The 14183-nt window shown below is 41.9% G+C and overlaps 1 protein-coding gene across 1 annotated transcript in view; it reads right to left on the bottom strand.

Annotated features, from left to right (window-relative positions):
• LOC122791800 (low-density lipoprotein receptor-related protein 2-like) overlaps positions 1-14183 on the bottom strand; it is a 1119352-nt gene that overhangs the window by 491895 nt on the left and 613274 nt on the right. The window contains exon 17 of the mRNA XM_044059752.1: positions 11395-11610. Within this exon, the coding sequence (XP_043915687.1) occupies positions 11395-11610 (216 nt within the window). The remainder of the gene's footprint in view (positions 1-11394; positions 11611-14183) is intronic.

Below are 14183 nucleotides of genomic sequence, written 5' to 3'. Positions count from 1 at the left end.
GACATTTAGCAAATGGCTGTCCTCCTGCGACAACAGGTGTGGAATCGAAGGCAAAGGCCATGGAGGCTTCCGTACCAGACTTCTCAGTAATGGGTACCAGTGCTGTCGAGGCCAATCCAGAGCTATTAAAATCATCCTTGGCTTGTCCTGTCTGACCTTTAGAAGTACCTTTGGGAGGAGAGGCAGAGGTGGAAAGGCATACACATGAAGATTGCTCCAATTGAAAGAAAGAGCATCCACTCTCCAAGCTGTGGGATGAAACCTTTTTGTGCAAAACTTTGGCAGCTGATGGTTTAGTGGAGAAGCGAACAGATCTATGTCTGGAGTTCCCCATGACACTGTCAATTTCTGAAATACATGAGGATCCAATTTCCACTCGTGGGGATCCATAATTAAATCTGCTCAACACATCTGCTAAGGAGTTCTGTGCTCCTGGCAGAAACCTTGCCTGAAGATTGAGCTGTAAACTGAGAGCAGTCTCCCACAAAATCATTGCTTTCCTGCATAGAGGATAAGAATGCGTTCCCCCTTGCTTGTTGATGTACCACATGACAGTTGTGTTAGAATCAACACCTGCCCTGGAAGAAGTAATTCCTTGAAAGCTATTAATGCAAACTGGACTGCTAACATCTCCTTCATGTTGATATGTAGATGTAGTCTGACAGGCCACTTGTTTTGTATCCACTTTCCATTTAGATGGGCTCCCCAAGCTTTGTCTGAGGCATCTGTCATTAAAATCTGACTCGCCTCTGGCCGGGTCACAGAGTCCCTTGTTTAGGTGACATTCCTGAGCCCACCACAAAAATTCCTTTTGAATGCAAGGTATTATTTGAATGACAGTGTCCAGATCCTGGCAGTGCTGTGTCCATACATTTTTTGAGATACCATTGTAGCTTCCTCATATGCAGTTTGGCATTGGGAAGCACCAGAATACAAGATGCCATGAACCCTAAGGCTTGAAGGACTGTCCTTGCAGTCAGCCCGGACTGATGAGATAGTTGATGGAAGTAAAGGGATAGACTCTTTTGTTTGTCCGGGGTTAAAAAGGCCATCTGGGATGCTGTATTCAGTCTCACACCCAGAAAGCACATGTCCTGAGAGGGTACTAGACTGGACTTTATTTCGTTCACAGAATACCCCAGGCATCTTAGCACTGCTATCACATATTCCAAATGATGAAGCTCTTCCCTTCCTTGAGCCAGAATCAGGCAGTCGTCCAAATAAGGATAGATCTGTATTCCTTTTAGCCTGAAGAAAGCTATCACTGGAGCCAGAACTTTCGTGAACACTCTGGGCGCAGTAGATAAGCCAAAGGGCAATGCAGAGAACTGATAGTGAGAAGTCCCAGCTCGAAAACGCAGATACTTCCTGCAACTTAGTCTGATAGGAACATGAAGGTAAGCCTCCTTGAGATCCAAAGTTACCATCCAATGATCTTTGCCCAGCAGAGGTAAAAGCTGCTGCAACGTCAACATTTTGAACTTGGGAATGTCCAGATAAGTGTTGAGGATAGATAAATCCAAAATTGGTCTCCACGTGTTCCCCTTCTTTGGTACTAGGAACAGGCGAGAATAAAATCCTAGGCCCACTTCTGGCATAGGGACCGGCTGTATGGCCCCTATTTGGAGCAACAGAGAAACCTGCTTGTGAGCCTCTATTCTTTGTTGAGGAGGAACGTCTGGCATGCCTTTGAAAGGAGGCAAGGTATGGAAATAAAACCTGTAGCCGTGGTGTATGATATCCAATACCCATCTGTCTTGGGTAATTAAACTCAAATTTTCTTTGAAAAGTGCCAACCTTCCTCCCAAAGGTGCTGCCAGACAAGAAGGCTCTGGCAGCTGAAAAGGTAGGTCATTGGGTCTGTTTACGAAAGGACTGACCCCTGCCCTCACCTGAAGACTGTGCAGAACTCCCTGTTCTAGGCCTGAAAGAGCCCTGAGCTCTGCCCCTACCACGTCTAGATCTACCCCTAGATTGGGAATCATAAGAAGGATACGTCCACCCCTTAGTAGGCCAATTTCTACTAAACTTTGGAGGCTGGACCTGCAAAAAATCTTTAACAGTCTGCATAGACTTAGCTTTGTCTTCCATTTTCTTTAAAACTGCCTCAACATGAGGACCAAACAACACGTCAGATTGTAAAGGAGCATCTAAAATCCTTGTTTTAACATGTTCAGACAAATTTTGATCCCTTAGCCAGGCGTGCCTGCGAAGAACTGACCCAGTGGCAGCCACCCTAGACGAGGCCTGTACAGCATCAAAACCACATTGCAAAGAATGCTTACCCACCTGTTCAGAAACATGTACTAAATCTTGCAACTCTTTACAATCAATACCTTCTGCCAGAGCATCAACCTTAGACTTCAATTGTGAAAGGAGATAGTTTTGGTATTTCAACATGTGAAACTGGCAATTCAAAGCCCTCATAGCAAGAGTGGAAGTATAAACTTTCTTTCCCCATCTATCCAAGGCCCTAGCCTCTTTGTCTGCAGGAACCGGATTCTTAACAGAAGCCTTAACACCTTTAGGCCCCTGGCTAACAGTTTCTGGGTCTGCCCTAGGACTCTTAAAAAGATACTTATGAGCTTCAGGCACCCTGTAATACCTATCCGGCTTAACAGGAGCAGGAGGCAAAAGCCTCTGTAAAAACATCTTCCACTACATCCAAAACAGGAGGTATAGCCAAAGGCCTATGCTGGGGTAAAAACAAAAATTCCCTAAGCCTTTTCCTGGAATCAGAGAAGTCCTGACCTTCCCACTTAAAATGCTCCCTCATGGAATGAAGAGTTTCTGAAAAAGAAAAATCCTCAGGAGGAGAAGCAGAAGGAGTAGAATCATCCACATCAGAATCAGAATAAGGAGAGTACTCCTGCAAGTCTTCAGCCGAAGACTCTGAAACATCTGAAGCCTGCTCAAAACCCCCCAGCTCAGGCTCCACCCTAGGTCTCTTATCAGGAGGAGGCATAGAACCCCTAATCAAAGTAATCAAATCTTCTGCCATTTTAAGCATATGCTTCTTGGGCACAGTTCCTGAAGAGCTAGGGGTAACACCAACTGAAGCTAAACCTGGCCTGCCCCTGGGAGAAGCCTTTGAAACAGAAGGAGGGCCTAGCCACCCTAGGAAGGGAGGGGAGTATAGTAACCTGAGAAGCCCCTCAGCCTGACTTGCCTCCTGAGAGGCCACATCTTGCAATAATAAAGTCTCACCCTGGGAACACAAAGAAACCTCCGGTGGAGCCACCGGCTCCACCGACACCTCTAAAGAACCGGCGTCCGGTACAGACGGTTCTTCTAGCCTAAACTTAACTGCTTTGTCCTTGCGCTTCTTGAAGAAGCGGCGTCGGAGCATCCGGCGGCATTTTATAATTGCACCGCTTCCCAAAGACTAACCTTGCACAATCCAACCTTCTCTTTATAGTGCGTTTATTAAATCTAGCACAAGGCGACAGTCATCAACGTCGTGCTCTGGCCCTAAGCAAGGAATACACAAAGTATGATAATCTCTATGCGGTATCTGTTTCCCACAAGAAATGCAATTATTGACTTTTCTGACATCCGGTAAATCACTGAGGCAAGAAAAACTAAAATATTCTAGCGGGTACTTAGCCAACTTTGAACTCGGTCTGAAACTTGAAATCGAAAAATCTCAGAACGCCAACCGGCACTTGCAATGCTGCTTCTGCATCGGACCATGCGGCAAAAAAGACTGAGGATATGACGTCGGTCATGCGCATTTGTACCCTGTCGTCCTGATGTCAGTCAAATGCGCCTTGACCGACGTCAGCCGTATACTTTGATATTCGGGCCGACCGAGGACAGCGGACTACCCAAGTGTAAGGACTGCAGCAATGTGAGATGAAGAACATCTTTACAATACAAGAAATAAGACAATCAGTAGAAAAGGAAATTAGTAATGAAGTTAAAGAAATAAAAATTGAGGTTATGGAGCACCTGCAAAGTGAAGGATTCAGTGCAGAAAATCTAATGCAGAAAGCACCACGACAGGATAGAGCAATGGATATCCAAACTTAAGGGGAACTATTAGAACAAGCAATTGACAGGTGCCATATCAAGATATTTTGGCGTCTTCCACAAGAAATTAGCATAAACATTCACGAAGCTAGACAGCAAGGGAAGAACAGGAAACTGATGCAGTCAATGTTGAGGAACGAATAGCCAGTGAGTTCTCATGATAGAGCAATGGATGGCACAGGATGAAATTGGAGAAGTTGCCACAGGAAGATGCTGTAACTTTCATAGAATGCCCAAAGAAATGGAAAATAAGATGTCCTCAGTTTGGAAGAAAATTAGCTAAGTGTTTGATTTAATAGATGGATACAAGATCAACTAACGAAATAGACTACAGAAGGTCAACAAAACACCAAAAGTCAGAAGTCTGAAAACAAGTGAACATAGTAATTAGGACTGTCCAGAGATCCATGCGATACAACAGAAAACAGGATACATTACTGTGCAGCTAAACTGAAATTTCTATCACAAGAACACTGGGTAGAGTGAGGGAAAGGAAGGGGAGAAATCAAATATCAAGGAAGTATTGAATAGAGAAAAATATAAAGCAATTAAGACAAGTGTCACTGTTAGAAGACTACAGAAGATGTAATAGAACAAAAATACTAAGATATATGTGATAAAAGCAGGGTACAATATTAGAACAGACCAGGATCCATCATGCACCATTGCAAATAAACTAAATTTCAGCATTAGATGTGCAAATAAAGGAAAAAGTTGAAAATAAGCAATTACTACTACTCTTCTTTCAGCTTTTCCTGGTTAGGGGTCGCCACAGTGGATCATCTGTTTCCATTCCTTCCTGTCCTCTGCATCTTGCTCTGTCACACCACCTGCATGTCCACCTGCATGTCCTAACCACATCCATAAACCTCATCTTGGGCCCTCCTCTTTTCCGGTTACCTGGCAGCTTCATCCTTAGCATCCTTTTCCCAATATACCCAGCATCCCTCCTCAGCACATGTCCAAACCAACACAATCTCACCTCTCTGGCTTTGTCTTCAAACAGTCCAACCTGCAATGGCCCTCTAATATACTTATTCCTAATCCTGTCTAACCTCATCACACCCAGTGCAAATCTCATCTTTAACTCTGCCACATCCAGCTCTGATTCCTGCCTTTTTGTCAATGCCACTGTCTCCAACCCATAACATAGCTGGTCTCTACCTTTTTGTAGACCTTCCCTTTTACTTACTGGTACTAGTCACAAATCACTCCTGACACTCTTCTCCACCCACTCCACCCCACCTGTACTCTCCTTCACCTCTCTTCCACACTCGCCATTACTCTGAACTGTTGATCCCAAGTATTTAAACTCCTCCACCTTTGCCAACTCTATTCCCTGCATACTCACCATTCCTCTACCCTCCCTTTCATTCACACACACATTCCATCTTAGTCCGGCTGACCTTCATTCCTCTCTTCTCTAGAGCGTATTCTCCACCTCTCCAGGGTCTCCTCAACCTGTTCCCTACTCACTACATATCACAATGTCATCTGCAAACATCATAGTCCACGGGTACTCCTGTCTGATCTTGTCTGTCAACCTGTCCATCACCAGTGCAAAGAAAGGGCTTAGAGCTGATCCTTGATGTAATCCCACCTCCACCTTGAACACATCTGTCACTCCCACTGCAGATCTCACCGCTGATGCACTACCCTGTACATATCCTGTACCACTCTTGCATACTTCTCTGCCACTCCTGACTTCCTCATACAATACCACAACTCCTCACTAGGCATCCTGTCATATGCTTTCCAAGTAGACAAAAACGCAATGCAACTCCTCCTGACCTTCTCTGTACTTCAACACTCAGAGCAAACATCGCATCTACAGTGCTCTTTCCTGGCATGAAACCATACTGATCAGTAATCGCCTCCCTTCTTAACCTAGCTTCCACTACCCGTTCCCATAATTTCATGCTGTGACAGAATAAGTTTTATCCCTCTGTAGTTACTACCTCTGCACATCACCCTGATTCTTAAAAATCAGTACCAAAACACTTTCTCCACTCCTCAGACATCCTCTCACTTTCCAAGATTTCATTAAACAATCTGCCATTTCACCTAAACACCTCCAAGTTTCCACAGGTATGTCATCTGGACCAACAGCCTTTCCATTCTTATCCTCTTCATAGCTATCCTTACTTCTGCCTTGCTAATCCATTGCACTTCCTGATTCACTATCCGCACATCATCCAGCCTTCTCTCTCTCATTCTCTTCATTCATCAGCCCCTCAAAGTACTCCTTCCATCTGTTAAACACATTCTCCTCGCTAGTGAGTACGTTTCCCTCATCTTTTATCACCCTTACCTGCTGCACATTGTTACTAGCTTGGTCCCTCTGTCTAGGCAACTGGTACAGGTCCTTTTCTCCCACCTAAGTGTCCAACCTTTCATACAACTCTATATGCCTTATCCTTAGCCACCTCTCCCTTTACCATGCACCTCATCTCCTAATAAGCAATTTATTGATGACCCAAAAAAGTTTGAGAATTGTGAAAGATAAACAGAATTGAAAAGTCGCAAAAAAAAGAAATAGATGCATTTTGGAGATCTATGAAGATCCTGTGCAACAAAGATGCTAAATGGACAAAAGTAAAAGAATAAGTTTAAAGGGACAGGATATGACGTGGGATAAACTAACAGCCAGAGAGATTGAAACGGTTAAGAAAAGCCTCTTATTGGAAAACCACAGGCCCAGATGCAGTACCTAACTTTTGGTTAAAAGTATTAACATCTTTGCCCAAAGATCTAGCCATGAGTAAGAACCATTTATATGCGCACCCTGAGCAGACACCAACTTGGCTAATGGGTAAAAATGCTTCTACTTAAGAGTGAACCTGCAAGCTATCCCAAAAATTAGACCAACTTGCCTTCCGATGACAAACACTATACATCGGAACTGATACATTGGAACTGATGCTGGCAGCTTATAGTCATTTAGAGGAAAACTCAATTATGGCAGTAGAACAAAAGGACAATGAGAGTCATATGGAACAAAGGATCATTTGAAGTCATCGCGGAGAACGGTAAAAAGGGGAAGAATGCAAGTATGGCATGGATAGACTACAAAAAAGCATTTGATAGTATTCCACATTTATGGATAAGAGCTTAAAATTGTATAAGATACACCCTACACTGGCAGACTACATTACAGTGACCATGAAACAAGTGGCAGACCACTTTGCAATCAAGCCATGATAAAGGACAAATTATCAACCCAGGGATAAAACGTCAAAGCGGGATATTCCAGGGTGACTCACTGCTGCTATTCTGCCTTGCTCTTAACCCATTAAGTTGTCTATAACAGCTTAGGATATGGGTATAATTTGGCTCCTAGAAGAAAACAGTCTAAAAACTTATCTTAGATGATTTAAAACTGTATAGCTCAGATGAGGAACTAAAAGCACAGCTGAATGTTGTCAAAACTTTCAGCTATTAGAATGTCATTTGGTCTTGATAAAACCAACCTTTAAAGCAGGAAAACTGCAGCAAGAGGAAAAGATCAGTTTGGGACAAGAAGAGGGAGTGTAAATACTTTGGAATGGAAAGATCACCAACAAAACATGAGAAATGCAAATAAAACTTAGTAAAGAATACTTTAGAAGACTAATCCTGAAATCAGTGCTGACATCTAGAACATACAAGCTATAAACCAATTTGCACTTCATGTTCTAACTTGCAGTTTTGGAGTGATTGCTTGGCTTCAAAACGTGTTGGACAGATTAGATATAAAACAAAGGATGCTTCATGCTCACCAAATGATCTATAAAAATCAGTGCATACCAAGATTATGTATACCCCATTCCGAATGAGGGATCTGCCTCCTTGAAATTGATTAGAGATCTGAAAATGTGGGACTCTCCGCATCTGCTGACCTCACAAGACCCAAACAATGAAAGTTTTGAAACAGGAGTAGAATAAATCTGACTCCTCTGCTTTTAACCAAGCAGAAGCATATAAATGTCAAGCAAGAATGGAATTTTAACCAGAAGTAGATAATCAGGCAGCAACTGAATGTGCCAAAAAACAAAATATAAGAAGGACCAGATAAAGCAAGAAATGTGGGACACAGTTGCAAGTATAGAAAACTTCTGGAAGAACCTCAAGTTGATCAGGAACAAATGCAGGAATGGTTAAGGAGAGATGAAAGGTAATCATTGGCAGCCAAGATAGTGGGCTACGCACACGATGGTTTAAAAAGTCCACTGAACATGTGGGAGAAACAGACAAATGTAGGTTTTGTAAAACCAAACTGGAAACAGTTGCACACCTCGTTGCTGGTTGTGATACTAATAGGACTGTATACTGAAAAGCACAATGTCTTAAGACGGTTGCCCTGTAGATTGTGCAAACATGATACTGAAGTGGCTGAAAACAACTGGAAACATGAGCCACAAAGCACCATAGAAAGTGATGAAATCTACATCACATGGGATCATCCATTGCCAACAGTTCAAAAGAGATGCTAGAAAACCGGATACAGTGGTCCATGAAAAGTAGCACTGATTGAAATCACCACACCCAGTGACGAGTCCTGCATGCAGAGAGACAGTTATAAAACAGGATTTGCAAGCTGAAATGAGTAATATTGAAGATGGATACCCAAGATAGTTCCAATAATAGTAGGAGCAACGGGTCTTATAAAAGAATACAATCATTTTTAGACATGCTAAAAATGCATACAACTCTGTATGAGCTGCAGGAGTCATTACTGGGCATGTTGCAAGTGCTGAGAGCAGTACTTTTGGCTGACAGTGAAACAATACCAATTTTAAGAATTTTAATAGTACTTTGACTTAGAAATGGGGCTCCATTCCCATCACGGTATTAACCCCCACAATTATGGAGAAATTAAAGGCATCTGTACAGAGCAGGACGCAGCGGTACAGGATTAAAACAAGCCACCCTGGTGGAATCCTATCAATTGCCCCTAACAGAAGGAAAAAAATCATGGCAAAACATAGGTGTAGCATTCAGCAGGATAAAAACATTCAAGCTAAATTCTTTAGACAAAAAAAAATCTGAAGCGCCAAATTTGATTTGGCCAAGGACAACCACAATGTATTCTTTAGCTGTCTGCAACCTCCAAAGCAATACACAATTGTGTGGGCAACATTGTTAATGGAGCAAGCCATACTAAACTAGAAGGTATAGCAAACCTACTGGCCAAATTCAGCTCTACCTTTCCCCCTCAACCTCCCCTACGAAATACCATCAAATACAACTCCCCATATCAAAAGGTAACAGGGCCTCAAAAACCCTCTCTGAGGCAAAGAATCAATGCACCCAGATAATATCCCAGGATGTCTTCTAAACAGAAATGAAACATGATCCATCAGGCTCTCTGGAATTGCTCCCAAACAGGCTTCATGCCTCACAAACTGACAGCAGCAACAGTCATCCCTCTGTAGAAAGGTGGGCCATTTAAAGACCCTGGAAACTACAAACCCAAAAGTCTCATGTTAAAGACATGGAAATTAATGACATAGGAAACCTCCAGACACTGGACCCAACCCAATTTTATTTTGTCAAGGGCAGGTCATGACTACTCAACCTGGCTGACACAGAGGTTACCCAAAGCAATGGATGGCAAAATGGTTCACACTGCACATTTTGACCTGGCCAACACATGACAATAATCCACTCTGGCATCGACAAACTCATGAGGTTAGGCGTAAACCCTTGTGTCACCCAGTGACTAGCCAGCTGGCTCAGACAGGACCCAGAAAGTTAGAATTGGGGAATCTACCTCTACATAGAGGCCAGTCACAAGCAGAGTCCCTCAGAGATCAGTCTTGACACCATTTCCTTTCGGCATATAGGTCTCTGAAGTCAAAGCCAATGTCAATGTTCTCTAGGTGAATAATTTGCAGATCCCAAATTAGAAGTCAGAATCCCCACCAATACAAAATGTTCTTAAGGAATGGCTAACAAAACTGGTGTCACAGCCATGGACCAAAGAAATGCACAATATCCTTCAGAAGTCATCCACCCCTGGTAAACATCATATTGACAACACCCCAAGAGATGACAGTAAGCAGGGACTTGGGGACAGTACTCAAAGATTGACCATGTCTACAATAGTAAAGCAGCTAGGTCCAAGGAGGTCAATGTTCCACTGTACTCTGCATTCATCAGACCCATCGAGTACAATGCCCCTTTTGGTATGCACTTAACCAGGAACAGTTGGAACATCCAAAGAGGTTATTCACTAAAAGAATATAAGGCACAAGTAACACATCCTCTACAAACTGCCTTAAGGCCCTATTCCATCCCTGTATTCGGTCTCAGGATGTTGAGGGGAAGAGCTCTACCTGGCATACAAGGAATCTTTAGCCCCCATCCTGATGAACCTTCTGCAAATCTACAAAGCAAACACTAGATTTATCCAGTCCAAAGACTTGAAATTTGCCTGTGACAAATAAGACCTAATGGAGAGACTGGCATGTATCCCAAAGACTACCCCCGCTCTGGAACCCATACACGTGAATCAAAATTCTTCCCTAAACCAAGTGCAACTTGGTTAACTGGATTGGGAACAGGAAATTCATTCCTTGTTTGACACTAGTCGCCAACGGACACAGCCTGTACATAAGCTCATCTCCCAGGCTCCTACTTGCGTTTCATCTCAAGCACCTTTACTTACACTTGTCAAGAGTACCACGGTCAGATTTTGGATGCATCACTAGATTTAAAAAGGCACTTGTGGTCATTAGCCCAGTACACACCTATGCATTATCAGAAATGCTTTCGTCTAGGGATATAGTCCTCTCTTGCAACTATGATTGGAAGGGACAAGCATATCTCAGAGGAGACCACTGTTCTGGAACAGAACCTTCATCCATGTAAAAAAAAAAAAATCCCCAGCCCATATTCAAGTGCAACCTATATCTATGGATGGGAACAATATCTCAGAACTGCCTCCTGTACTAATGGACAGAGGAAACTCCAAAATGCTTATCCAATACACTGGTCCCCTCAAATGATCTGCAATATGATCCCAGGTAGTCACCAGGGGTAATATCAACTATGGGAGGTAAGGTCAATCTAACACCAAATGGGATAGGTTAATTCAAGCTCCAAAAGGGATATTTGCTAGGCTTAAAATGGCCCACAATGGCAGGGAGCCTATTACTTACCTGTGAACAAAAAGGGCAACATACAAAGCTGATTATAGAAGTCCTCGTGAGGGAACCATTAGATAGTATTACCTAAACAGCAAGGGTTCCAAAGCCAGTTAATCACTAGAAGACAGTTCAAAGTAAAACCTATTTTTACCAGTGCTGCGATTCAGAAAACAAATGTGGAAAACACACTGATCTTATACTACTGGCAAACATTCGGGTTAGTGACACTTACCACAGTGCTGCTCATCTGTTTGGTCAACACAATCTGGGTGGCCATCACAGTGCCAGCTCTCTGGAATGCACCGCATGTTGTCATCGCACATTAAATAGCATTTCTCTGTAGCTTTCCAGCAGTTTTCTTCATCGGAGCCATCTTTGCAGTGCTGTATTCCATCACAGTGAAAGTCCCTTCTAATACATTTCTTCCCATCCTTACACTGGAATACATCTAAATGGAAGAGAAGGTTCAGGCTGCATTTCAACAAAGGCTGCATTTCAACCTCCCAGACACTCAAGTCAGCTATGAGAATTACAGCCTAAGATTTTGAGTAAATGTATATACAAAACAGCAATTACTTTGGTTTGTAATGTCCACACATGCAAGACAAAAGTAAAATGCAGAGCTATAAAGCTAGGACACTTCCAAAAAGTGGTATACAATACTGTAGAGAAGATGTAGATCACAAAATTTCATTACAGTATAAACAATGCAGTCATCTGAAAACCTGATCAAAGCTTTAATAAATCCCATGAAATACTTGCCACATTTAGAACCCTAGGCAGCGAATTTGCATCAAGGCTCTGAATATAAAGCATGTCCACAGGAGTATGCTTATCAAGGATAACTACACAACTTAACTCCTACACTCAGAAATTGATCAGGCTAGTTTTCTGTAGGAGGAAATTTTAAACGCATTCAATTTAGAAAATAGGTTTGAACTCAATAAGGGCATCAGACCATACAGGTTTTATTTTAGAGCAATTCCAAGACTTATGGAAAGTAAACTTTAGAGCTTCAGCAGAACTTGCATCTCACAAAAAAGGCACCTAAAGTTTTGCAGTGTATGGTGTACTGTGATTATGTCCCAACAATCGGGATAAATTTAACACATCTGCACCCACAAGAACAGCACTTGGGAGTACTTAAAAGCTTAAGCACTTCTATGCATAAGAAAGTAGGTTCTAGCACTAGGATGAACAGGGAACAGTGTCAGCTGGCAGGGGCAAAGTAAGAGCTTAGAAAATGCAGTTAAACTTCACTCTTCCACACTAAGTGGCATAAGGAAATTTGCAGCTTCTTTTAAAGCTGCAAGTTTTACACACGGGCTCATTGGTTCTGCCTGTCTGCAGAACTAAATATGCTGGTGACCTTTAAAGCCTTTGAAACCTAGTAATACATGGTGCTTCTACACTTCTGCAGCTGGTAGTACATAGAGCAGTTAAATTCTCAGTGAGAAATGAGTCAGTCTTGTGCTTTTCTCTCAAGATGAATGTCTGCATCCATATCTGACCATCTGAAATAGTGACCACCACAGAAAGGCAGCAGATGGTAATGCAGCATTAAAAGCTGCAATACACTATGCATCATGCTGCCACACACAAGTTTTTCAACCAGTTAAAAGAAAACATATTTAGTATTGCCTAGCAGTGTTACAGCTTTCAAAGTTTTAAAAAGTCGTATTCACATTGCAGTATTTTGGATAAACTTAAGCTCCATGTACCGTACGTAACCAGTGGGGATGCACTGCATTACAACTTTCACACCTATAAATACACTAAAGTTAACTACATGAACCAAGACTCCATAGACAATTTTGATCAAAACTCTGACCTATGCTCTCAAAATGTAAGCAGAAATTCACCTAGCCATCTTTACTTCACTGCAGGAAATGAAAATAGGTTCAGTTTTCATATGCAAAGCCATGGAATATAAAAGCAGAATTCATTTCTACAGACACCAGCAACTTATCTCCATCTCATTCACTTCAGTCTTGGGAAGGGCAGGTCCACTTCAAATAGACATCCATTTCTCAAACATTAGTGGATAAATTTATAAAAAATAAGACTTCCAGATATATTTACAACTGGGGTTTATGCCTTCATTAAGAACTGAACCTTTCTAAATAAACCTAATTGAGAACATCTCATTTTGTACAATTGTGCAATATTCACACTAATCACTTTTTTGGATACAGGGACTACTAGTCCATTTGAGTGTGAAGACCATTATCAGAGGTGGCTCGGGGAAAAAAGTCTACAGGTATAAGCCATCATGAGATGGCTGGAACAAAATTCATGCATCTACAAAATTACTAGATGTGTTTTCATTACTGTAGTTTTACCTGTTAAAAAAATTTGCAATGCAAGCAGTTGAGGTTTGAACACTCAAGTGTACAAGATAATGCAATGTTTTAAAATTACATTGGCAGGCAGTTCAATGAAAATAAATGAAGTCTGAAAGTTCAAGAAGTTATACAAGTAGTTACTCTCCAGCAGCCTTAACATTTTAAATAAACCAAATTGTCTATTCAACTAAATGCACTAAAGTTGAAAGTTAATGTTTAATCACTGCTTTTTACATCTGGAAAGGGGAGAACAGACAGTATTAGTTTAAGTGGAATGCAGGTTTAACATGCACCTAACCATGATTAATTTTAAATCTGGTAATGTCTGGGTACAGCAGGTGATTTGGGGCAACTTCTATCAGGAGTATTTTTTCAAAATGCAATTTTCTGCATTTGTTCCAACTAAATCTGTTAAGTCTGAGTGTTTTATTTGAAGCCAAGTGTCTTCAAAGTGACAAAGTTCAAATGCAGCAACTGCAGGTAGTTATCCTGTCAAATACTGGGGGGGTGCATATGAGGTAAGATTTGGAAATACACATTCCAAAGAACTTGTCATGTATAACAGCAGCATCTTTCTATTGTGGCGACTACTCTGTCCATAAGAGTATAAATGACATTACAGGTTACAAAGTGTAGAATACAAATAGCGACGTTGCAGGATAACATTTGAAAAGTG

This window comes from Protopterus annectens, chromosome 17.part0, assembly GCF_019279795.1.
Source record: "Protopterus annectens isolate FY-2018-M chromosome 17.part0, PAN1.0, whole genome shotgun sequence".
NCBI lineage: Eukaryota > Metazoa > Chordata > Ceratodontiformes > Protopteridae > Protopterus > Protopterus annectens.
This window is presented reverse-complemented; position numbering and strand designations above follow the sequence as displayed.